Here is a 26,889-nt window from a genome sequence, read left to right as displayed (position 1 = left end):
CATTCCTTAGCAGCTATGTCTAATTTATAAATAGCGCTTAAAAGTTTTTATATTTTTTGTTGATGTTTGAATGTCTTATGTTGATCGTGGTTGTTCCATATAACGCTACCCTTTCTCAATACATGCCGACATTCAAAACGAAATTTGTTAAAAAACATTTGATAAAAAAAAAAAATAAAATATATTGTAAAAAACTAATATTATATATTAGCTTTATCTAATATTTCAATATACTATAAACAATTTTCAGAAATATTTACATATAGCTACAAACTGTTTATTTTGCGTCCCTATTAAAAAATATCTTGGAGGTTGCACTGCAGTTAAAATTATAAAGAAAATATATGAAATTTTGTTTATTAAGCAACCAACAGATTCATTAGCCCAGTTAATATTTTTTTATGCTGCATTTAGTATTTTTTTTTATTTTTTCTGTTTGAAAGTCTTGACCATCGGTACCGCACAGCAGCTGTCACATAAAAAACCCCGGGAACTCAAATCAAAAGACAATTTCCGACTACTATTACATTTTATCAAGGCAGTACAAATTGGAAAAATGAATTAACAATTATTCAATTCGCTTAAAAAAACGGGACGGAAAATAATTTTCTTTAATTTTATGTTAAAGCCTCCAGATAAAATTAGTATCCCATTGAATGTAATTTGTGGTCCTGAAAAGGACCGATTTGTACAAATTATGTAAGCGCACTGGCAGCCAGTTGAAGCCGTCTCGACTTAAGCACGCTCGCCGCGAATGCGACGGGCCAACTGGATGTCCTTGGGCATGATGGTGACACGCTTGGCATGAATGGCACACAAGTTGGTATCTTCAAAGAGGCCTACTAGATAGGCCTCGCTAGCTTCCTGCAGAGCCATCACCGCCGAGCTCTGGAATCGCAGGTCAGTCTTGAAGTCCTGAGCGATTTCACGCACCAGACGCTGGAAAGGCAGCTTGCGGATCAGCAGCTCGGTACTCTTCTGGTATCGACGGATCTCACGCAGGGCAACAGTTCCAGGGCGGTACCGATGAGGCTTCTTCACGCCTCCGGTGGCGGGGGCGCTCTTGCGAGCGGCCTTAGTAGCCAGTTGCTTGCGTGGCGCCTTGCCACCAGTCGATTTGCGAGCGGTTTGCTTGGTACGGGCCATTTTCGAATTCACTGCTGTTCACGTTCACTTCACGTTTCAAAACACAATAAACGATAGCCGCATTTGCTACCTCCTTATATAGCAAAACGGGGAGGGTTGAAAAGAGAGGGAAGCAGAGTCCATCTCAGTTGTCGAGCGGAGAGCGAGACGAACATATCTTTCGGACTCGCTCGTGTTTCTGGGGGTTTAGGTATAAATATGAGCTCGTCGAAAATTTGGAAATAGTTCTTCAGTGACTTTCGTACCGTGCAGTGTGTTAACAGTAGAGAAGAGAAGTGAAATATGACTGGTCGTGGTAAAGGAGGCAAAGGCTTGGGAAAAGGAGGCGCCAAGCGTCACCGCAAAGTGCTGCGTGACAACATCCAGGGTATCACGAAGCCAGCTATCCGCCGTTTGGCTCGTCGTGGCGGTGTAAAACGCATCTCCGGACTTATATACGAGGAAACACGAGGCGTTCTGAAGGTGTTCTTGGAGAACGTTATCCGTGATGCCGTCACCTACACCGAACACGCCAAGAGGAAGACCGTCACCGCCATGGACGTTGTGTACGCACTGAAGAGGCAAGGCCGCACCCTGTACGGCTTCGGCGGTTAAAAAACTAGTACAGCTTGTACTTTTTCAGCAATCGGTCCTTTTCAGGACCACCATTTAAATTTCCAAAGAGACACATTTTCCAATAATGCTTTGATTCGAAAGTTGATGCTTCATAAATAATATATGTTTATTGAACCAAAATGAAATTTGAAATGAAAGTGGTTCAGGTAGATACACATCTATTTTGTACAGGCTGTGCCGCAGATACAGCATTGACGGAAATTCGCCATTTTGCGATGAACCTCTTAGGTCTTATTTCTGGCCGACTGCTATAGGACCAACGCTTATACAAAATCGACATCTGTTTCCCACACGTCCTTATACTTATTGTTTTAATAATATGGTATTAGTATTGAAAATTCTTCAATTCTTTGGTAACACCTTGGTCGTCCTGAAAAGGACGGTTGGGTTTGTTTTTTATGTACAAGTATGTATCAAACGTTTAAGCCTTCTTCTCGGTCTTTTTGGGCAACAGAACAGCCTGTATGTTGGGCAACACTCCACCCTGGGCAATGGTGACGCCGGAGAGCAGCTTGTTCAACTCCTCGTCGTTGCGGATGGCCAGCTGCAGATGACGCGGGATAATCCTAGTCTTCTTGTTGTCACGAGCAGCATTGCCAGCCAACTCGAGAACCTCAGCGGCCAGATATTCCATCACAGCAGCCAGGTAAACTGGAGCGCCGGCACCAACTCGCTCGGCATAGTTGCCCTTGCGGAGCAGACGGTGAATACGGCCTACTGGGAACTGAAGACCGGCACGGTTGGAGCGGGACTTCGCCTTTCCCTTGGAAAGGGAACTTCCAGTGAGTTGTGTTTGTGAAATCATAAGTGAAGTGAATAATGCCGCCGAAAACTAGTGGAAAGGCAGCCAAGAAGGCTGGCAAAGCCCAGAAGAACATCACCAAGAGCGACAAGAAGAAGAAGCGCAAGAGGAAGGAGAGCTACGCCATCTACATTTACAAGGTCCTGAAGCAGGTCCACCCCGACACGGGCATTTCGTCGAAGGCGATGAGCATCATGAACAGCTTTGTGAATGATATCTTCGAACGCATTGCTGCCGAGGCTTCTCGTCTGGCTCACTACAACAAGCGCTCGACTATCACCAGTCGGGAGATCCAAACGGCTGTTCGCCTACTTCTGCCCGGAGAGTTGGCGAAGCACGCCGTCAGTGAGGGAACCAAGGCTGTCACCAAGTACACCAGCTCCAAGTAATTTTCTCCTGCTGCGTATGGGGAGGAAGATCCAAAAAGGCCCTTTTCAGGGCCACAACATATTTAACCAAAGAAACTAAATTTTCAGCTTGCCGTTTGCCAATAAAATGCGTGATAAAAATTCAATTTATGTTTTTTTCTGAAGAACTTTGGAGCCATATATACTTTCCATTTAGATACTCTGGTAAAGCAGCTAAAATTAATGCGGCTACAAGGGTACACTTATAATTATTTGTATTAAGACACAAGTTATGACATATTCTTATTACATATTTCTTTTTTAATCATAAACTAATCGAGTCCAATTAAATGTGGAAAAATGCGAATGGCCATAAAATAATCGGATAAGTGAATTGAAAGTTTCTTTCTCCTGTAAACGAACGTTGTAGCCCTGAAAAGGGCTTGTTTAAATTTCAGATTTCAAAATCTAAAATTACGATTGCGAGCATGTACCAGGTACTGTACTTTTTCACAATTTACTTCTTGGCAGCCGTAGTCTTGGCTTTCGGTTTCTTAGCGGTAGCAGGCGCCGCTGCTTTCTTCACCGCCTTTTTGGGCTTAGCAGAGGCCGCTGGCTTGGCCTTTGCTGCTTTTGCTGCCTTCGGCTTCACTGCGGTCGACTTGGCCTTCGCTGCTGCTGGCTTCGCCTTCACGGTTCCAGTTTTCTTTGCATCCTTGGCCTTCGCCTTCTCTGTTTTCTTCTTCTCTGCGGTCTTTTTGGTGGCCACAGCCTTCTTAGCCTTGGGCTTCTTGTCGGCAGCTGCGGCGGCAACTTTCTTGGCGGTGGCTCCGGTCTTTTTGACGGCTACCTTCTTGCTTTTCACCTTCTTCTCAGCAGACGCAGGCTTCGGCTTCGGATCCTTCTTGGCGGAGGCCGACAGTTTGAATGAACCAGACGCGCCTTTTCCCTTTGTTTGGATCAACTTTCCATTGACCACGGCAGATTTCAAGTATTTCTTTATGAATGGAGCCAGCTTCTGGGCATCGCATTTGTAGGTGGCGGTGATGTATTTCTTGATTGCCAGAAGAGATAAGCCACCTCGTTCCTTCAAATTCTTGATAGAAGCGTCCACCATTTGTTGAGTTGGCGGATGCGATGGCGGGGCAGCGGCCTTCTTTGCTTTTAAGGCAGCGGAACCAGATGCCTTTTTGGTGGCCAGCTTCTTCTCAACTGGCGCTGGGGGAGCAGCCACTGGGGAAGCGGACGTTGCAACTGCAGAATCAGACATTTTTTTTCACTAAACTACACTTTTTTGTATAGAAAACGGAGCGCGCGCTTGTGACCAACCTCCTTCGTTCGAATGAGAATCGAAGAGGAGAGCACTTCAACTGTGAGTCTGGCATCAGTCATTTGCTCTGCTAATTTTTGCTTGAAGTGCAAACTTATTTTCTTATTTTCAGGGCTTAAGATACTAAAACTAAATAATTTTTTTATCGTTTTACATTCAAAAACGATAAATTAAGAAGGTAATGTGCTAGAAATGTTATGTTCTTGTTTTTGTAACCTTTTATAGCCGTATCAACTTCAAGATTGACATTCGTAACATGAATAATTACTTTAAAAAAACATTTTAAAATAAAATTTCTAGAAATATTTTGTAACTTGCTAAGGAAAAATGAAGTTTGAACATTTTACTTTAAGTAATACTACAAGTCTTTATACTTATTATTACTTTAGGTATTTTTTTATTTGTTTCAAGTTGTCCCTTGGCTACATGCAAAATTGGCTGTGAGAACACACTCGGCAATAGTTTTCTGATTGTTAAAAATATAGTTAACTTAAAATGTGGTATTTGTTCGATGTTTTCTTATATTTATTATGTCTTTGCTTAGCGCAGTCCAGCTTTTGGGGCATTAATATTAATAGTTTTCACTACATTTTGCTAATATCCGTCCCATATATAAATTCCATAGAGGCCTGAGACCACACTTAAGTTAATATTAAAGAAAAAATATAAAAAGTACATGTTTTAATATTTTTCTTGTTTTTTATAAGACGTTATGCATTCCTTAGCAGCTATGTCTAATTTATAAATAGCGCTTAAAAGTTTTTATATTTTTTGTTGATGTTTGAATGTCTTATGTTGATCGTGGTTGTTCCATATAACGCTACCCTTTCTCAATACATGCCGACATTCAAAACGAAATTTGTTAAAAAACATTTGATAAAAAAAAAAAATAAAATATATTGTAAAAAACTAATATTATATATTAGCTTTATCTAATATTTCAATATACTATAAACAATTTTCAGAAATATTTACATATAGCTACAAACTGTTTATTTTGCGTCCCTATTAAAAAATATCTTGGAGGTTGCACTGCAGTTAAAATTATAAAGAAAATATATGAAATTTTGTTTATTAAGCAACCAACAGATTCATTAGCCCAGTTAATATTTTTTTATGCTGCATTTAGTATTTTTTTTTATTTTTTCTGTTTGAAAGTCTTGACCATCGGTACCGCACAGCAGCTGTCACATAAAAAACCCCGGGAACTCAAATCAAAAGACAATTTCCGACTACTATTACATTTTATCAAGGCAGTACAAATTGGAAAAATGAATTAACAATTATTCAATTCGCTTAAAAAAACGGGACGGAAAATAATTTTCTTTAATTTTATGTTAAAGCCTCCAGATAAAATTAGTATCCCATTGAATGTAATTTGTGGTCCTGAAAAGGACCGATTTGTACAAATTATGTAAGCGCACTGGCAGCCAGTTGAAGCCGTCTCGACTTAAGCACGCTCGCCGCGAATGCGACGGGCCAACTGGATGTCCTTGGGCATGATGGTGACACGCTTGGCATGAATGGCACACAAGTTGGTATCTTCAAAGAGGCCTACTAGATAGGCCTCGCTAGCTTCCTGCAGAGCCATCACCGCCGAGCTCTGGAATCGCAGGTCAGTCTTGAAGTCCTGAGCGATTTCACGCACCAGACGCTGGAAAGGCAGCTTGCGGATCAGCAGCTCGGTACTCTTCTGGTATCGACGGATCTCACGCAGGGCAACAGTTCCAGGGCGGTACCGATGAGGCTTCTTCACGCCTCCGGTGGCGGGGGCGCTCTTGCGAGCGGCCTTAGTAGCCAGTTGCTTGCGTGGCGCCTTGCCACCAGTCGATTTGCGAGCGGTTTGCTTGGTACGGGCCATTTTCGAATTCACTGCTGTTCACGTTCACTTCACGTTTCAAAACACAATAAACGATAGCCGCATTTGCTACCTCCTTATATAGCAAAACGGGGAGGGTTGAAAAGAGAGGGAAGCAGAGTCCATCTCAGTTGTCGAGCGGAGAGCGAGACGAACATATCTTTCGGACTCGCTCGTGTTTCTGGGGGTTTAGGTATAAATATGAGCTCGTCGAAAATTTGGAAATAGTTCTTCAGTGACTTTCGTACCGTGCAGTGTGTTAACAGTAGAGAAGAGAAGTGAAATATGACTGGTCGTGGTAAAGGAGGCAAAGGCTTGGGAAAAGGAGGCGCCAAGCGTCACCGCAAAGTGCTGCGTGACAACATCCAGGGTATCACGAAGCCAGCTATCCGCCGTTTGGCTCGTCGTGGCGGTGTAAAACGCATCTCCGGACTTATATACGAGGAAACACGAGGCGTTCTGAAGGTGTTCTTGGAGAACGTTATCCGTGATGCCGTCACCTACACCGAACACGCCAAGAGGAAGACCGTCACCGCCATGGACGTTGTGTACGCACTGAAGAGGCAAGGCCGCACCCTGTACGGCTTCGGCGGTTAAAAAACTAGTACAGCTTGTACTTTTTCAGCAATCGGTCCTTTTCAGGACCACCATTTAAATTTCCAAAGAGACACATTTTCCAATAATGCTTTGATTCGAAAGTTGATGCTTCATAAATAATATATGTTTATTGAACCAAAATGAAATTTGAAATGAAAGTGGTTCAGGTAGATACACATCTATTTTGTACAGGCTGTGCCGCAGATACAGCATTGACGGAAATTCGCCATTTTGCGATGAACCTCTTAGGTCTTATTTCTGGCCGACTGCTATAGGACCAACGCTTATACAAAATCGACATCTGTTTCCCACACGTCCTTATACTTATTGTTTTAATAATATGGTATTAGTATTGAAAATTCTTCAATTCTTTGGTAACACCTTGGTCGTCCTGAAAAGGACGGTTGGGTTTGTTTTTTATGTACAAGTATGTATCAAACGTTTAAGCCTTCTTCTCGGTCTTTTTGGGCAACAGAACAGCCTGTATGTTGGGCAACACTCCACCCTGGGCAATGGTGACGCCGGAGAGCAGCTTGTTCAACTCCTCGTCGTTGCGGATGGCCAGCTGCAGATGACGCGGGATAATCCTAGTCTTCTTGTTGTCACGAGCAGCATTGCCAGCCAACTCGAGAACCTCAGCGGCCAGATATTCCATCACAGCAGCCAGGTAAACTGGAGCGCCGGCACCAACTCGCTCGGCATAGTTGCCCTTGCGGAGCAGACGGTGAATACGGCCTACTGGGAACTGAAGACCGGCACGGTTGGAGCGGGACTTCGCCTTTCCCTTCACTTTGCCACCTTTTCCACGACCAGACATTTTGCTTTACGAGTATTTCACTTAGTTCACTTTACACACTAAAAACGAATGCTCGACGAGCCCCGGGTAGCCACATATTTATACTTTTCCGTCTGCCTGCGCGTTCAGTTAGGGGTGGGTGCCCCAGACCTGAAAACATTTCGTCGAAGTCAATGAGCATAATGAACAGCTTTGTGAATGATATCTTCGAACGCATTGCTGCCGAGGCTTCTCGTCTGGCTCACTACAACAAGCGCTCGACTATCACCAGTCGGGAGATCCAAACGGCTGTTCGCCTACTTCTGCCCGGAGAGTTGGCGAAGCACGCCGTCAGTGAGGGAACCAAGGCTGTCACCAAGTACACCAGCTCCAAGTAATTTTCTCCTGCTGCGTATGGGGAGGAAGATCCAAAAAGGCCCTTTTCAGGGCCCATATTTAACCAAAGAAACTAAATTTTCAGCTTGCCGTTTGCCAATAAAATGCGTGATAAAAATTCAATTTATGTTTTTTTCTGAAGAACTTTGGAGCCATATATACTTTCCATTTAGATACTCTGGTAAAGCAGCTAAAATTAATGCGGCTACAAGGGTACACTTATAATTATTTGTATTAAGACACAAGTTATGACATATTCTTATTACATATTTCTTTTTTAATCATAAACTAATCGAGTCCAATCAAATGTGGAAAAATGCGAATGGCCATAAAATAATCGGATAAGTGAATTGAAAGTTTCTTTCTCCTGTAAACGAACGTTGTAGCCCTGAAAAGGGCTTGTTTAAATTTCAGATTTCAAAATCTAAAATTACGATTGCGAGCATGTACCAGGTACTGTACTTTTTCACAATTTACTTCTTGGCAGCCGTAGTCTTGGCTTTCGGTTTCTTAGCGGTAGCAGGCGCCGCTGCTTTCTTCACCGCCTTTTTGGGCTTAGCAGAGGCCGCTGGCTTGGCCTTTGCTGCTTTTGCTGCCTTCGGCTTCACTGCGGTCGACTTGGCCTTCGCTGCTGCTGGCTTCGCCTTCACGGTTCCAGTTTTCTTTGCATCCTTGGCCTTCGCCTTCTCTGTTTTCTTCTTCTCTGCGGTCTTTTTGGTGGCCACAGCCTTCTTAGCCTTGGGCTTCTTGTCGGCAGCTGCGGCGGCAACTTTCTTGGCGGTGGCTCCGGCCTTTTTGACGGCTACCTTCTTGCTTTTCACCTTCTTCTCAGCAGACGCAGGCTTCGGCTTCGGATCCTTCTTGGCGGAGGCCGACAGTTTGAATGAACCAGACGCGCCTTTTCCCTTTGTTTGGATCAACTTTCCATTGACCACGGCAGATTTCAAGTATTTCTTTATGAATGGAGCCAGCTTCTGGGCATCGCATTTGTAGGTGGCGGTGATGTATTTCTTGATTGCCAGAAGAGATGAGCCACCTCGTTCCTTCAAATTCTTGATAGAAGCGTCCACCATTTGTTGAGTTGGCGGATGCGATGGCGGGGCAGCGGCCTTCTTTGCTTTTAAGGCAGCGGAACTAGATGCCTTTTTGGTGGCCAGCTTCTTCTCAACTGGCGCTGGGGGAGCAGCCACTGGGGAAGCGGACGTTGCAACTGCAGAATCAGACATTTTTTTTCACTAAACTACACTTTTTTGTATAGAAAACGGAGCGCGCGCTTGTGACCAACCTCCTTCGTTCGAATGAGAATCGAGGAGGAGAGCACTTCAACTGTGAGTCTGGCATCAGTCATTTGCTCTGCTAATTTTTGCTTGAAGTGCAAACTTATTTTCTTATTTTCAGGGCTTAAGATACTAAAACTAAATAATTTTTTTATCGTTTTACATTCAAAAACGATAAATTAAGAAGGTAATGTGCTAGAAATGTTATGTTCTTGTTTTTGTAACCTTTTATAGCCGTATCAACTTCAAGATTGACATTCGTAACATGAATAATTACTTTAAAAAAACATTTTAAAATAAGATTTCTAGAAATATTTTGTAACTTGCTAAGGAAAAATGAAGTTTGAACATTTTACTTTAAGTAATACTACAAGTCTTTATACTTATTATTACTTGAGGTATTTTTTTATTTGTTTCAAGTTGTCCCTTGGCTACATGCAAAATTGGCTGTGAGAACACACTCGGCAATAGTTTTCTGATTGTTAAAAATATAGTTAACTTAAAATGTGGTATTTGTTCGATGTTTTCTTATATTTATTATGTCTTTGCTTAGCGCAGTCCAGCTTTTGGGGCATTATTATTAATAGTTTTCACTACATTTTGCTAATATCCGTCCCATATATAAATTCCATAGAGGCCTGAGACCACACTTAAGTTAATATTAAAGAAAAAATATAAAAAGTACATGTTTTAATATTTTTCTTGTTTTTTATAAGACGTTATGCATTCCTTAGCAGCTATGTCTAATTTATAAATAGCGCTTAAAAGTTTGTATATTTTTTGTTGATGTTTGAATGTCTTATGTTGATCGTGGTTGTTCCATATAACGCTACCCTTTCTCAATACATGCCGACATTCAAAACGAAATTTGTTAAAAAACATTTGATAAAAAAAAAAATAAAATATATTGTAAAAAACTAATATTATATATTAGCTTTATCTAATATTTCAATATACTATAAACAATTTTCAGAAATATTTACATATAGCTACAAACTGTTTATTTTGCGTCCCTATTAAAAAATATCTTGGAGGTTGCACTGCAGTTAAAATTATAAAGAAAATATATGAAATTTTGTTTATTAAGCAACCAACAGATTCATTAGCCCAGTTAATATTTTTTTATGCTGCATTTAGTATTTTTTTTATTTTTTCTGTTTGAAAGTCTTGACCATCGGTACCGCACAGCAGCTGTCACATAAAAAACCCCGGGAACTCAAATCAAAAGACAATTTCCGACTACTATTACATTTTATCAAGGCAGTACAAATTGGAAAAATGAATTAACAATTATTCAATTCGCTTAAAAAAACGGGACGGAAAATAATTTTCTTTAATTTTATGTTAAAGCCTCCAGATAAAATTAGTATCCCATTGAATGTAATTTGTGGTCCTGAAAAGGACCGATTTGTACAAATTATGTAAGCGCACTGGGAGCCAGTTGAAGCCATCTCGACTTAAGCACGCTCGCCGCGAATGCGACGGGCCAACTGGATGTCCTTGGGCATAATGGTGACACGCTTGGCATGAATGGCACACAAGTTGGTATCTTCAAAGAGGCCTACTAGATAGGCCTCGCTAGCTTCCTGCAGAGCCATCACCGCCGAGCTCTGGAATCGCAGGTCAGTCTTGAAGTCCTGAGCGATTTCACGCACCAGACGCTGGAAAGGCAGCTTGCGGATCAGCAGCTCGGTACTCTTCTGGTATCGACGGATCTCACGCAGGGCAACAGTTCCAGGGCGGTACCGATGAGGCTTCTTCACGCCTCCGGTGGCGGGGGCGCTCTTGCGAGCGGCCTTTGTAGCCAGTTGCTTGCGTGGCGCCTTGCCACCAGTCGATTTGCGAGCGGTTTGCTTGGTACGGGCCATTTTCGAATTCACTGCTGTTCACGTTCACTTCACGTTTCAAAACACAATAAACGATAGCCGCATTTGCTACCTCCTTATATAGCAAAACGGGGAGGGTTGAAAAGAGAGGGAAGCAGAGTCCATCTCAGTTGTCGAGCGGAGAGCGAGACGAACATATCTTTCGGACTCGCTCGTGTTTCTGGGGGTTTAGGTATAAATATGAGCTCGTCGAAAATTTGGAAATAGTTCTTCAGTGACTTTCGTACCGTGCAGTGTGTTAACAGTAGAGAAGAGAAGTGAAATATGACTGGTCGTGGTAAAGGAGGCAAAGGCTTGGGAAAAGGAGGCGCCAAGCGTCACCGCAAAGTGCTGCGTGACAACATCCAGGGTATCACGAAGCCAGCTATCCGCCGTTTGGCTCGTCGTGGCGGTGTAAAACGCATCTCCGGACTTATATACGAGGAAACACGAGGCGTTCTGAAGGTGTTCTTGGAGAACGTTATCCGTGATGCCGTCACCTACACCGAACACGCCAAGAGGAAGACCGTCACCGCCATGGACGTTGTGTACGCACTGAAGAGGCAAGGCCGCACCCTGTACGGCTTCGGCGGTTAAAAAACTAGTACAGCTTGTACTTTTTCAGCAATCGGTCCTTTTCAGGACCACCATTTAAATTTCCAAAGGAGACACATTTTCCAATAATGCTTTGATTTGAAAGTTGATGCTTCATAAATAATATATGTTTATTGAACCAAAATGAAATTTGAAATGAAAGTAGTTCAGGTAGATACACATCTATTTTGTACAGGCTGTGCCGCAGATACAGCATTGACAGAAATTCGCCATTTTGCGATGAACCTCTTAGGTCTTATTTCTGGCCGACTGCTATAGGACCAACGCTTATACAAAATCGACATCTGTTTCCCACACGTCCTTATACTTATTGTTTTAATAATATGGTATTAGTATTGAAAATTCTTCAATTCTTTGGTAACACCTTGGTCGTCCTGAAAAGGACGGTTGGGTTTGTTTTTTATGTACAAGTATGTATCAAACGTTTAAGCCTTCTTCTCGGTCTTTTTGGGCAACAGAACAGCCTGTATGTTGGGCAACACTCCACCCTGGGCAATGGTGACGCCGGAGAGCAGCTTGTTCAACTCCTCGTCGTTGCGGATGGCCAGCTGCAGATGACGCGGGATAATCCTAGTCTTCTTGTTGTCACGAGCAGCATTGCCAGCCAACTCGAGAACCTCAGCGGCCAGATATTCCATCACAGCAGCCAGGTAAACTGGAGCGCCGGCACCAACTCGCTCGGCATAGTTGCCCTTGCGGAGCAGACGGTGAATACGGCCTACTGGGAACTGAAGACCGGCACGGTTGGAGCGGGACTTCGCCTTTCCCTTCACTTTGCCACCTTTTCCACGACCAGACATTTTGCTTTACGAGTATTTCACTTAGTTCACTTTACACACTAAAAACGAATGCTCGACGAGCCCCGGGTAGCCACATATTTATACTTTTCCGTCTGCCTGCGCGTTCAGTTAGGGGTGGGTGCCCCAGACCTGAAAACATAGCTCGAGAAAAAGTATAAAGTTGAACGCGCTTGGGCGTTGTGTTTGTGAAATCATAAGTGAAGTGAATAATGCCGCCGAAAACTAGTGGAAAGGCAGCCAAGAAGGCTGGCAAAGCCCAGAAGAACATCACCAAGAGCGACAAGAAGAAGAAGCGCAAGAGGAAGGAGAGCTACGCCATCTACATTTACAAGGTCCTGAAGCAGGTCCACCCCGACACGGGCATTTCGTCGAAGGCAATGAGCATCATGAACAGCTTTGTGAATGATATCTTCGAACGCATTGCTGCCGAGGCTTCTCGTCTGGCTCACTACAACAAGCGCTCGACTATCACCAGTCGGGAGATCCAAACGGCTGTTCGCCTACTTCTGCCCGGAGAGTTGGCGAAGCACGCCGTCAGTGAGGGAACCAAGGCTGTCACCAAGTACACCAGCTCCAAGTAATTTTCTCCTGCTGCGTATGGGGAGGAAGATCCAAAAAGGCCCTTTTCAGGGCCACAACATATTTAACCAAAGAAACTAAATTTTCAGCTTGCCGTTTGCCAATAAAATGCGTGATAAAAGTTCAATTTGTGTTTTTTTCTGAAGAACTTTGGAGCCATATATACTTTCCATTTAGATACTCTGGTAAAGCAGCTAAAATTAATGCGGCTACAAGGGTACACTTATAATTATTTGTATTAAGACACAAGTTATGACATATTCTTATTACATATTTCTTTTTTAATCATAAACTAATCGAGTCCAATTAAATGTGGAAAAATGCGAATGGCCATAAAATAATCGGATAAGTGAATTGAAAGTTTCTTTCTCCTGTAAACGAACGTTGTAGCCCTGAAAAGGGCTTGTTTAAATTTCAGATTTCAAAATCTAAAATTACGATTGCGAGCATGTACCAGGTACTGTACTTTTTCACAATTTACTTCTTGGCAGCCGTAGTCTTGGCTTTCGGTTTCTTAGCGGTAGCAGGCGCCGCTGCTTTCTTCACCGCCTTTTTGGGCTTAGCAGAGGCCGCTGGCTTGGCCTTTGCTGCTTTTGCTGCCTTCGGCTTCACTGCGGTCGACTTGGCCTTCGCTGCTGCTGGCTTCGCCTTCACGGTTCCAGTTTTCTTTGCATCCTTGGCCTTCGCCTTCTCTGTTTTCTTCTTCTCTGCGGTCTTTTTGGTGGCCACAGCCTTCTTAGCCTTGGGCTTCTTGTCGGCAGCTGCGGCGGCAACTTTCTTGGCGGTGGCTCCGGCCTTTTTGACGGCTACCTTCTTGCTTTTCACCTTCTTCTCAGCAGACGCAGGCTTCGGCTTCGGATCCTTCTTGGCGGAGGCCGACAGTTTGAATGAACCAGACGCGCCTTTTCCCTTTGTTTGGATCAACTTTCCATTGACCACGGCAGATTTCAAGTATTTCTTTATGAATGGAGCCAGCTTCTGGGCATCGCATTTGTAGGTGGCGGTGATGTATTTCTTGATTGCCAGAAGAGATGAGCCACCTCGTTCCTTCAAATTCTTGATAGAAGCGTCCACCATTTGTTGAGTTGGCGGATGCGATGGCGGGGCAGCGGCCTTCTTTGCTTTTAAGGCAGCGGAACTAGATGCCTTTTTGGTGGCCAGCTTCTTCTCAACTGGCGCTGGGGGAGCAGCCACTGGGGAAGCGGACGTTGCAACTGCAGAATCAGACATTTTTTTTCACTAAACTACACTTTTTTGTATAGAAAACGGAGCGCGCGCTTGTGACCAACCTCCTTCGTTCGAATGAGAATCGAGGAGGAGAGCACTTCAACTGTGAGTCTGGCATCAGTCATTTGCTCTGCTAATTTTTGCTTGAAGTGCAAACTTATTTTCTTATTTTCAGGGCTTAAGATACTAAAACTAAATAATTTTTTTATCGTTTTACATTCAAAAACGATAAATTAAGAAGGTAATGTGCTAGAAATGTTATGTTCTTGTTTTTGTAACCTTTTATAGCCGTATCAACTTCAAGATTGACATTCGTAACATGAATAATTACTTTAAAAAAAAATTTTAAAATAAGATTTCTAGAAATATTTTGTAACTTGCTAAGGAAAAATGAAGTTTGAACATTTTACTTTAAGTAATACTACAAGTCTTTATACTTATTATTACTTTAGGTATTTTTTTATTTGTTTCAAGTTGTCCCTTGGCTACATGCAAAATTGGCTGTAAGAACACACTCGGCAATAGTTTTCTGATTGTTAAAAATATAATTAACTTAAAATGTGGTATTTGTTCGATGTTTTCTTATATTTATTATGTCTTTGCTTAGCGCAGTCCAGCTTTTGGGGCATTGTTATTAATAGTTTTCACTACATTTTGCTAATATCCGTCCCATATATAAATTCCATTGAGGCCTGAGACCACACTTAAGTTAATATTAAAGAAAAAATATAAAAAGTACATGTTTTAATATTTTTCTTGTTTTTTATAAGACGTTATGCATTCCTTAGCAGCTATGTCTAATTTATAAATAGCGCTCAAAAGTTTTTATATTTTTTGTTGATGTTTGAATGTCTTATGTTGATCGTGGTTGTTCCATATAACGCTACCCTTTCTCAATACATGCCGACATTTAAAACGAAATTTGTTAAAAAACATTTGATAAAAAAAAAATAAAATATATTTTAAAAAACTAATATTATATATTAGCTTTATCTAATATTTCAAAATACTCTAAACAATTTTCAGAAATATATACATATAGCTACAAACTGTTTATTTTGCGTCCCTATTAAAAAATATCTTGGAGGTTGCACTGCAGTTAAAATTATAAAGAAAATATATGAAATTTTGTTTATTAAACAACCAACAGATTCATTAGCCCAGTTAATATTTTTTTATGCTGCATTTAGTATTTTTTTTTATTTTTTCTGTTTGAAAGTCTTGACCATCGGTACCGCACAGCAGCTGTCACATAAAAAACCCCGGGAACTCAAAAAGACAATTTCCGACTACTATTAAATTTATCAAGGCAGTACAAATTGGAAAAAATGAATTAACAATTATTCAATTCACTTAAAAAAACGGGACGGAAAATAATTTTTCTTTATTTTTATGTTAAAGCCTCCAGATAAAATTAGTATCTCATTGAATTAATTTGTGGTCCTGAAAAGGACCGATTTGTACAAATTATGTTAGCGCACTGGCAGCCAGTTGAAGCCGTCTCGACCTAAGCACGCTCGCCGCGAATGCGACGGGCCAACTGGATGTCCTTGGGCATGATGGTGACACGCTTGGCATGAATGGCACACAAGTTGGTATCTTCAAAGAGGCCTACTAGATAGGCCTCGCTAGCTTCCTGCAGAGCCATCACCGCCGAGCTCTGGAATCGCAGGTCAGTCTTGAAGTCCTGAGCGATTTCACGCACCAGACGCTGGAAAGGCAGCTTGCGGATCAGCAGCTCGGTACTCTTCTGGTATCGACGGATCTCACGCAGGGCAACAGTTCCAGGGCGGTACCGATGAGGCTTCTTCACGCCTCCGGTGGCGGGAGCGCTCTTGCGAGCGGCCTTAGTAGCCAGTTGCTTACGTGGCGCCTTGCCACCAGTCGATTTGCGAGCGGTTTGCTTGGTACGGGCCATTTTCGAATTCACTGCTGTTCACGTTCACTTCACGTTTCAAAACACAATAAACGATAGCCGCATTTGCTACCTCCTTATATAGCAAAACGGGGAGGGTTGAAAAGAGAGGGAAGCAGAGTCCATCTCAGTTGTCGAGCGGAGAGCGAGACGAACATATCTTTCGGACTCGCTCGTGTTTCTGGGGGTTTAGGTATAAATATGAGCTCGTCGAAAATTTGGAAATAGTTCTTCAGTGACTTTCGTACCGTGCAGTGTGTTAACAGTAGAGAAGAGAAGTGAAATATGACTGGTCGTGGTAAAGGAGGCAAAGGCTTGGGAAAAGGAGGCGCCAAGCGTCACCGCAAAGTGCTGCGTGACAACATCCAGGGTATCACGAAGCCAGCTATCCGCCGTTTGGCTCGTCGTGGCGGTGTAAAACGCATCTCCGGACTTATATACGAGGAAACACGAGGCGTTCTGAAGGTGTTCTTGGAGAACGTTATCCGTGATGCCGTCACCTACACCGAACACGCCAAGAGGAAGACCGTCACCGCCATGGACGTTGTGTACGCACTGAAGAGGCAAGGCCGCACCCTGTACGGCTTCGGCGGTTAAAAAACTAGTACAGCTTGTACTTTTTCAGCAATCGGTCCTTTTCAGGACCACCATTTAAATTTCCAAAGAGACACATTTTCCAATAATGCTTTGATTCGAAAGTTGATGCTTCATAAATAATATATGTTTATTGAACCAAAATGAAATTTGAAATGAAAGTGGTTCAGGTAGATACACATCTATTTTGTACAGGCTGTGCCGCAGATACAGCATTGACGGAAATTCGCCTCTTAGGTCTTATTTCTGGCCGACTGCTATAGGACCAACGCTTATACAAAATCGACATCTGTTTCCCACACGTCCTTATACTTATTGTTTTAATAATATGGTATTAGTATTGAAAATTCTTCAATTCTTTGGTAACACCTTGGTCGTCCTGAAAAGGACGGTTGGGTTTGTTTATGTACAAGTATGTATCAAACGTTTAAGCCTTCTTCTCGGTCTTTTTGGGCAACAGAACAGCCTGTATGTTAGGCAACACTCCACCCTGGGCAATGGTGACGCCGGAGAGCAGCTTGTTCAACTCCTCGTCGTTGCGGATGGCCAGCTGCAGATGACGCGGGATAATCCTAGTCTTCTTGTTGTCACGAGCAGCATTTCCAGCCAACTCGAGAACCTCAGCGGCCAGATATTCCATCACAGCAGCCAGGTAAACTGGAGCGCCGGCACCAACTCGCTCGGCATAGTTGCCCTTGCGGAGCAGACGGTGAATACGGCCTACTGGGAACTGAAGACCGGCACGGTTGGAGCGGGACTTCGCCTTTCCCTTCACTTTGCCACCTTTTCCACGACCAGACATTTTGCTTTACGAGTATTTCACTTAGTTCACTTTACACACTAAAAACGAATGCTCGACGAGCCCCGGGTAGCCACATATTTATACTTTTCCTTCTGCCTGCGCGTTCAGTTAGGGGTGGGTGCCCCAGACCTGAAAACATGGCTCGAGAAAAAGTATAAAGTTGAACGCGCTTGGGCACCATTATGATCAGTGAGTTGTGTTTGTGAAATCATAAGTGAAGTGAATAATGCCGCCGAAAACTAGTGGAAAGGCAGCCAAGAAGGCTGGCAAAGCCCAGAAGAACATCACCAAGAGCGACAAGAAGAAGAAGCGCAAGAGGAAGGAGAGCTACGCCATCTACATTTACAAGGTCCTGAAGCAGGTCCACCCCGACACGGGCATTTCGTCGAAGGCGATGAGCATCATGAACAGCTTTGTGAATGATATCTTCGAACGCATTGCTGCCGAGGCTTCTCGTCTGGCTCACTACAACAAGCGCTCGACTATCACCAGTCGGGAGATCCAAACGGCTGTTCGCCTACTTCTGCCCGGAGAGTTGGCGAAGCACGCCGTCAGTGAGGGAACCAAGGCTGTCACCAAGTACACCAGCTCCAAGTAATTTTCTCCTGCTGCGTATGGGGAGGAAGATCCAAAAAGGCCCTTTTCAGGGCCACAACATATTTAACCAAAGAAACTAAATTTTCAGCTTGCCGTTTGCCAATAAAATGCGTGATAAAAATTCAATTTATGTTTTTTTCTGAAGAACTTTGGAGCCATATATACTTTCCATTTAGATACTCTGGTAAAGCAGCTAAAATTAATGCGGCTACAAGGGTACACTTATAATTATTTGTATTAAGACACAAGTTATGACATATTCTTATTACATATTTCTTTTTTAATCATAAACTAATCGAGTCCAATTAAATGTGGAAAAATGCGAATGACCATAAAATAATCGGATAAGTGAATTGAAAGTTTCTTTCTCCTGTAAACGAACGTTGTAGCCCTGAAAAGGGCTTGTTTAAATTTCAGATTTCAAAATCTAAAATTACGATTGCGAGCATGTACCAGGTACTGTACTTTTTCACAATTTACTTCTTGGCAGCCGTAGTCTTGGCTTTCGGTTTCTTAGCGGTAGCAGGCGCCGCTGCTTTCTTCACCGCCTTTTTGGGCTTAGCAGAGGCCGCTGGCTTGGCCTTTGCTGCTTTTGCTGCCTTCGGCTTCACTGCGGTCGACTTGGCCTTCGCTGCTGCTGGCTTCGCCTTCACGGTTCCAGTTTTCTTTGCATCCTTGGCCTTCGCCTTCTCTGTTTTCTTCTTCTCTGCGGTCTTTTTGGTGGCCACAGCCTTCTTAGCCTTGGGCTTCTTGTCGGCAGCTGCGGCGGCAACTTTCTTGGCGGTGGCTCCGGTCTTTTTGACGGCTACCTTCTTGCTTTTCACCTTCTTCTCAGCAGACGCAGGCTTCGGCTTCGGATCCTTCTTGGCGGAGGCCGACAGTTTGAATGAACCAGACGCGCCTTTTCCCTTTGTTTGGATCAACTTTCCATTGACCACGGCAGATTTCAAGTATTTCTTTATGAATGGAGCCAGCTTCTGGGCATCGCATTTGTAGGTGGCGGTGATGTATTTCTTGATTGCCAGAAGAGATGAGCCACCTCGTTCCTTCAAATTCTTGATAGAAGCGTCCACCATTTGTTGAGTTGGCGGATGCGATGGCGGGGCAGCGGCCTTCTTTGCTTTTAAGGCAGCGGAACCAGATGCCTTTTTGGTGGCCAGCTTCTTCTCAACTGGCGCTGGGGGAGCAGCCACTGGGGAAGCGGACGTTGCAACTGCAGAATCAGACATTTTTTTTCACTAAACTACACTTTTTTGTATAGAAAACGGAGCGCGCGCTTGTGACCAACCTCCTTCGTTCGAATGAGAATCGAGGAGGAGAGCACTTCAACTGTGAGTCTGGCATCAGTCATTTGCTCTGCTAATTTTTGCTTGAAGTGCAAACTTATTTTCTTATTTTCAGGGCTTAAGATACTAAAACTAAATAATTTTTTTATCGTTTTACATTCAAAAACGATAAATTAAGAAGGTAATGTGCTAGAAATGTTATGTTCTTGTTTTTGTAACCTTTTATAGCCGTATCAACTTCAAGATTGACATTCGTAACATGAATAATTACTTTAAAAAAACATTTTAAAATAAGATTTCTAGAAATATTTTGTAACTTGCTAAGGAAAAATGAAGTTTGAACATTTTACTTTAAGTAATACTACAAGTCTTTATACTTATTATTACTTTAGGTATTTTTTTATTTGTTTCAAGTTGTCCCTTGGCTACATGCAAAATTGGCTGTGAGAACACACTCGGCAATAGTTTTCTGATTGTTAAAAATATAGTTAACTTAAAATGTGGTATTTGTTCGATGTTTTCTTATATTTATTATGTCTTTGCTTAGCGCAGTCCAGCTTTTGGGGCATTATTATTAATAGTTTTCACTACATTTTGCTAATATCCGTCCCATATATAAATTCCATTGAGGCCTGAGACCACACTTAAGTTAATATTAAAGAAAAAATATAAAAAGTACATGTTTTAATATTTTTCTTGTTTTTTATAAGACGTTATGCATTCCTTAGCAGCTATGTCTAATTTATAAATAGCGCTCAAAAGTTTTTATATTATTTGTTGATGTTTGAATGTCTTATGTTGATCGTGGTTGTTCCATATAACGCTACCCTTTCTCAATACATGCCGACATTCAAAACGAAATTTGTTAAAAAACATTTGATAAAAAAAAAAAATAAAATATATTGTAAAAAACTAATATTATATATTAGCTTTATCTAATATTTCAATATACTATAAACAATTTTCAGAAATATTTACATATAGCTACAAACTGTTTATTTTGCGTCCCTATTAAAAAATATCTTGGAGGTTGCACTGCAGTTAAAATTATAAAGAAAATATATGAAATTTTGTTTATTAAGCAACCAACAGATTAATTAGCCCAGTTAATATTTTTTTATGCTGCATTTAGTATTTTTTTTTTATTTTTTCTGTTTGAAAGTCTTGACCATCGGTACCGCACAGCAGCTGTCACATAAAAAACCCCGGGAACTCAAATCAAAAGACAATTTCTGACTACTATTAAATTTTATCAAGGCAGTACAAATTGCAAAAATGAATTAACAATTATTCAATTCGCTTAAAAAAACGGGTCGGAAAATAATTTTTCTTTATTTTTATGTTAAAGCCTCCAGATAAAATTAGTATCCCATTGAATGTAATTTGTGGTCCTGAAAAGGACCGATTTGTACAAATTATGTAAGCGCACTGGCAGCCAGTTGAAGCCGTCTCGACCTAAGCACGCTCGCCGCGAATGCGACGGGCCAACTGGATGTCCTTGGGCATGATGGTGACACGCTTGGCATGAATGGCACACAAGTTGGTATCTTCAAAGAGGCCTACTAGATAGGCCTCGCTAGCTTCCTGCAGAGCCATCACCGCCGAGCTCTGGAATCGCAGGTCAGTCTTGAAGTCCTGAGCGATTTCACGCACCAGACGCTGGAAAGGCAGCTTGCGGATCAGCAGCTCGGTACTCTTCTGGTATCGACGGATCTCACGCAGGGCAACAGTTCCAGGGCGGTACCGATGAGGCTTCTTCACGCCTCCGGTGGCGGGGGCGCTCTTGCGAGCGGCCTTTGTAGCCAGTTGCTTGCGTGGCGCCTTGCCACCAGTCGATTTGCGAGCGGTTTGCTTGGTACGGGCCATTTTCGAATTCACTGCTGTTCACGTTCACTTCACGTTTCAAAACACAATAAACGATAGCCGCATTTGCTACCTCCTTATATAGCAAAACGGGGAGGGTTGAAAAGAGAGGGAAGCAGAGTCCATCTCAGTTGTCGAGCGGAGAGCGAGACGAACATATCTTTCGGACTCGCTCGTGTTTCTGGGGGTTTAGGTATAAATATGAGCTCGTCGAAAATTTGGAAATAGTTCTTCAGTGACTTTCGTACCGTGCAGTGTGTTAACAGTAGAGAAGAGAAGTGAAATATGACTGGTCGTGGTAAAGGAGGCAAAGGCTTGGGAAAAGGAGGCGCCAAGCGTCACCGCAAAGTGCTGCGTGACAACATCCAGGGTATCACGAAGCCAGCTATCCGCCGTTTGGCTCGTCGTGGCGGTGTAAAACGCATCTCCGGACTTATATACGAGGAAACACGAGGCGTTCTGAAGGTGTTCTTGGAGAACGTTATCCGTGATGCCGTCACCTACACCGAACACGCCAAGAGGAAGACCGTCACCGCCATGGACGTTGTGTACGCACTGAAGAGGCAAGGCCGCACCCTGTACGGCTTCGGCGGTTAAAAAACTAGTACAGCTTGTACTTTTTCAGCAATCGGTCCTTTTCAGGACCACCATTTAAATTTCCAAAGGAGACACATTTTCCAATAATGCTTTGATTTGAAAGTTGATGCTTCATAAATAATATATGTTTATTGAACCAAAATGAAATTTGAAATGAAAGTAGTTCAGGTAGATACACATCTATTTTGTACAGGCTGTGCCGCAGATACAGCATTGACAGAAATTCGCCATTTTGCGATGAACCTCTTAGGTCTTATTTCTGTCCGACTGCTATAGGACCAACGCTTATACAAAATCGACATCAGTTTCCCACACGTCCTTATACTTATTGTTTTAATAATATGGTATTAGTATTGAAAATTCTTCAATTCTTTGGTAACACCTTGGTCGTCCTGAAAAGGACGGTTGGGTTTGTTTTTTATGTACAAGTATGTATCAAACGTTTAAGCCTTCTTCTCGGTCTTTTTGGGCAACAGAACAGCCTGTATGTTGGGCAACACTCCACCCTGGGCAATGGTGACGCCGGAGAGCAGCTTGTTCAACTCCTCGTCGTTGCGGATGGCCAGCTGCAGATGACGCGGGATAATCCTAGTCTTCTTGTTGTCACGAGCAGCATTTCCAGCCAACTCGAGAACCTCAGCGGCCAGATATTCCATCACAGCAGCCAGGTAAACTGGAGCGCCGGCACCAACTCGCTCGGCATAGTTGCCCTTGCGGAGCAGACGGTGAATACGGCCTACTGGGAACTGAAGACCGGCACGGTTGGAGCGGGACTTCGCCTTTCCCTTCACTTTGCCACCTTTTCCACGACCAGACATTTTGCTTTACGAGTATTTCACTTAGTTCACTTTACACACTAAAAACGAATGCTCGACGAGCCCCGGGTAGCCACATATTTATACTTTTCCTTCTGCCTGCGCGTTCAGTTAGGGGTGGGTGCCCCAGACCTGAAAACATGGCTCGAGAAAAAGTATAAAGTTGAACGCGCTTGGGCACCATTATGATCAGTGAGTTGTGTTTGTGAAATCATAAGTGAAGTGAATAATGCCGCCGAAAACTAGTGGAAAGGCAGCCAAGAAGGCTGGCAAAGCCCAGAAGAACATCACCAAGAGCGACAAGAAGAAGAAGCGCAAGAGGAAGGAGAGCTACGCCATCTACATTTACAAGGTCCTGAAGCAGGTCCACCCCGACACGGGCATTTCGTCGAAGGCGATGAGCATCATGAACAGCTTTGTGAATGATATCTTCGAACGCATTGCTGCCGAGGCTTCTCGTCTGGCTCACTACAACAAGCGCTCGACTATCACCAGTCGGGAGATCCAAACGGCTGTTCGCCTACTTCTGCCCGGAGAGTTGGCGAAGCACGCCGTCAGTGAGGGAACCAAGGCTGTCACCAAGTACACCAGCTCCAAGTAATTTTCTCCTGCTGCGTATGGGGAGGAAGATCCAAAAAGGCCCTTTTCAGGGCCACAACATATTTAACCAAAGAAACTAAATTTTCAGCTTGCCGTTTGCCAATAAAATGCGTGATAAAAGTTCAATTTGTGTTTTTTTCTGAAGAACTTTGGAGCCTTATATACTTTCCATTTAGATACTCTGGTAAAGCAGCTAAAATTAATGCGGCTACAAGGGTACACTTATAATTATTTGTATTAAGACACAAGTTATGACATATTCTTATTACATATTTCTTTTTTAATCATAAACTAATCGAGTCCAATTAAATGTGGAAAAATGCGAATGGCCATAAAATAATCGGATAAGTGAATTGAAAGTTTCTTTCTCCTGTAAACGAACGTTGTAGCCCTGAAAAGGGCTTGTTTAAATTTCAGATTTCAAAATCTAAAATTACGATTGCGAGCATGTACCAGGTACTGTACTTTTTCACAATTTACTTCTTGGCAGCCGTAGTCTTGGCTTTCGGTTTCTTAGCGGTAGCAGGCGCCGCTGCTTTCTTCACCGCCTTTTTGGGCTTAGCAGAGGCCGCTGGCTTGGCCTTTGCTGCTTTTGCTGCCTTCGGCTTCACTGCGGTCGACTTGGCCTTCGCTGCTGCTGGCTTCGCCTTCACGGTTCCAGTTTTCTTTGCATCCTTGGCCTTCGCCTTCTCTGTTTTCTTCTTCTCTGCGGTCTTTTTGGTGGCCACAGCCTTCTTAGCCTTGGGCTTCTTGTCGGCAGCTGCGGCGGCAACTTTCTTGGCGGTGGCTCCGGTCTTTTTGACGGCTACCTTCTTGCTTTTCACCTTCTTCTCAGCAGACGCAGGCTTCGGCTTCGGATCCTTCTTGGCGGAGGCCGACAGTTTGAATGAACCAGACGCGCCTTTTCCCTTTGTTTGGATCAACTTTCCATTGACCACGGCAGATTTCAAGTATTTCTTTATGAATGGAGCCAGCTTCTGGGCATCGCATTTGTAGGTGGCGGTGATGTATTTCTTGATTGCCAGAAGAGATGAGCCACCTCGTTCCTTCAAATTCTTGATAGAAGCGTCCACCATTTGTTGAGTTGGCGGATGCGATGGCGGGGCAGCGGCCTTCTTTGCTTTTAAGGCAGCGGAACCAGATGCCTTTTTGGTGGCCAGCTTCTTCTCAACTGGCGCTGGGGGAGCAGCCACTGGGGAAGCGGACGTTGCAACTGCAGAATCAGACATTTTTTTTCACTAAACTACACTTTTTTGTATAGAAAACGGAGCGCGCGCTTGTGACCAACCTCCTTCGTTCGAATGAGAATCGAGGAGGAGAGCACTTCAACTGTGAGTCTGGCATCAGTCATTTGCTCTGCTAATTTTTGCTTGAAGTGCAAACTTATTTTCTTATTTTCAGGGCTTAAGATACTAAAACTAAATAATTTTTTTATCGTTTTACATTCAAAAACGATAAATTAAGAAGGTAATGTGCTAGAAATGTTATGTTCTTGTTTTTGTAACCTTTTATAGCCGTATCAACTTCAAGATTGACATTCGTAACATGAATAATTACTTTAAAAAAACATTTTAAAATAAGATTTCTAGAAATATTTTGTAACTTGCTAAGGAAAAATGAAGTTTGAACATTTTACTTTAAGTAATACTACAAGTCTTTATACTTATTATTACTTTAGGTATTTTTTTATTTGTTTCAAGTTGTCCCTTGGCTACATGCAAAATTGGCTGTGAGAACACACTCGGCAATAGTTTTCTGATTGTTAAAAATATAGTTAACTTAAAATGTGGTATTTGTTCGATGTTTTCTTATATTTATTATGTCTTTGCTTAGCGCAGTCCAGCTTTTGGGGCATTATTATTAATAGTTTTCACTACATTTTGCTAATATCCGTCCCATATATAAATTCCATTGAGGCCTGAGACCACACTTAAGTTAATATTAAAGAAAAAATATAAAAAGTACATGTTTTAATATTTTTCTTGTTTTTTATAAGACGTTATGCATTCCTTAGCAGCTATGTCTAATTTATAAATAGCGCTCAAAAGTTTTTATATTATTTGTTGATGTTTGAATGTCTTATGTTGATCGTGGTTGTTCCATATAACGCTACCCTTTCTCAATACATGCCGACATTCAAAACGAAATTTGTTAAAAAACATTTGATAAAAAAAAAAAATAAAATATATTGTAAAAAACTAATATTATATATTAGCTTTATCTAATATTTCAATATACTATAAACAATTTTCAGAAATATTTACATATAGCTACAAACTGTTTATTTTGCGTCCCTATTAAAAAATATCTTGGAGGTTGCACTGCAGTTAAAATTATAAAGAAAATATATGAAATTTTGTTTATTAAGCAACCAACAGATTAATTAGCCCAGTTAATATTTTTTTATGCTGCATTTAGTATTTTTTTTTTATTTTTTCTGTTTGAAAGTCTTGACCATCGGTACCGCACAGCAGCTGTCACATAAAAAACCCCGGGAACTCAAATCAAAAGACAATTTCTGACTACTATTAAATTTTATCAAGGCAGTACAAATTGCAAAAATGAATTAACAATTATTCAATTCGCTTAAAAAAACGGGTCGGAAAATAATTTTTCTTTATTTTTATGTTAAAGCCTCCAGATAAAATTAGTATCCCATTGAATGTAATTTGTGGTCCTGAAAAGGACCGATTTGTACAAATTATGTAAGCGCACTGGCAGCCAGTTGAAGCCGTCTCGACCTAAGCACGCTCGCCGCGAATGCGACGGGCCAACTGGATGTCCTTGGGCATGATGGTGACACGCTTGGCATGAATGGCACACAAGTTGGTATCTTCAAAGAGGCCTACTAGATAGGCCTCGCTAGCTTCCTGCAGAGCCATCACCGCCGAGCTCTGGAATCGCAGGTCAGTCTTGAAGTCCTGAGCGATTTCACGCACCAGACGCTGGAAAGGCAGCTTGCGGATCAGCAGCTCGGTACTCTTCTGGTATCGACGGATCTCACGCAGGGCAACAGTTCCAGGGCGGTACCGATGAGGCTTCTTCACGCCTCCGGTGGCGGGGGCGCTCTTGCGAGCGGCCTTTGTAGCCAGTTGCTTGCGTGGCGCCTTGCCACCAGTCGATTTGCGAGCGGTTTGCTTGGTACGGGCCATTTTCGAATTCACTGCTGTTCACGTTCACTTCACGTTTCAAAACACAATAAACGATAGCCGCATTTGCTACCTCCTTATATAGCAAAACGGGGAGGGTTGAAAAGAGAGGGAAGCAGAGTCCATCTCAGTTGTCGAGCGGAGAGCGAGACGAACATATCTTTCGGACTCGCTCGTGTTTCTGGGGGTTTAGGTATAAATATGAGCTCGTCGAAAATTTGGAAATAGTTCTTCAGTGACTTTCGTACCGTGCAGTGTGTTAACAGTAGAGAAGAGAAGTGAAATATGACTGGTCGTGGTAAAGGAGGCAAAGGCTTGGGAAAAGGAGGCGCCAAGCGTCACCGCAAAGTGCTGCGTGACAACATCCAGGGTATCACGAAGCCAGCTATCCGCCGTTTGGCTCGTCGTGGCGGTGTAAAACGCATCTCCGGACTTATATACG

At 42.6% G+C, this 26,889-nt stretch overlaps 3 protein-coding genes across 3 annotated transcripts; all 3 read right to left on the bottom strand.

Moving 5' to 3' along the window:
• Nucleotides 1-669: 669 nt before the first annotated feature.
• On the bottom strand, nt 670-6,123 carry LOC127010675 (uncharacterized). Its single transcript, XM_050885069.1, has 2 exons — nt 5,697-6,123; nt 670-1,158 (listed from the first exon to the last, which is right to left on the bottom strand). Exons 1-2 carry the CDS (start codon nt 6,099-6,101, stop codon nt 736-738), a joined length of 828 nt encoding a protein of 275 aa, XP_050741026.1. The 5' UTR covers nt 6,102-6,123; the 3' UTR covers nt 670-735.
• A 4,285-nt stretch (nt 6,124-10,408) lies between these two features.
• Nucleotides 10,409-16,217, bottom strand: LOC127010674 (uncharacterized). The gene is made up of 2 exons (XM_050885068.1): nt 15,749-16,217; nt 10,409-11,023 (listed from the first exon to the last, which is right to left on the bottom strand). Exons 1-2 carry the CDS (start codon nt 16,145-16,147, stop codon nt 10,601-10,603), a joined length of 822 nt encoding a protein of 273 aa, XP_050741025.1. The 5' UTR covers nt 16,148-16,217; the 3' UTR covers nt 10,409-10,600.
• Nucleotides 16,218-20,878: 4,661 nt separating this feature from the next.
• LOC127010673 (uncharacterized) lies at nt 20,879-26,478 on the bottom strand. The gene is made up of 2 exons (XM_050885067.1): nt 26,052-26,478; nt 20,879-21,301 (listed from the first exon to the last, which is right to left on the bottom strand). The coding sequence occupies exons 1-2, from the start codon at nt 26,448-26,450 to the stop codon at nt 20,879-20,881; spliced, it is 822 nt and encodes a 273-aa protein (XP_050741024.1). The 5' UTR covers nt 26,451-26,478.
• Between the last annotated feature and the right edge of the window lie 411 nt (nt 26,479-26,889).

Source organism: Drosophila biarmipes, chromosome 2L (genome assembly GCF_025231255.1).
Source record: "Drosophila biarmipes strain raj3 chromosome 2L, RU_DBia_V1.1, whole genome shotgun sequence".
NCBI classification, from domain to species: Eukaryota; Metazoa; Arthropoda; class Insecta; order Diptera; family Drosophilidae; genus Drosophila; species Drosophila biarmipes.
The sequence above is the reverse complement of the archived record's forward strand: the minus strand, read 5'-3'. Positions and strand labels throughout refer to the sequence as shown.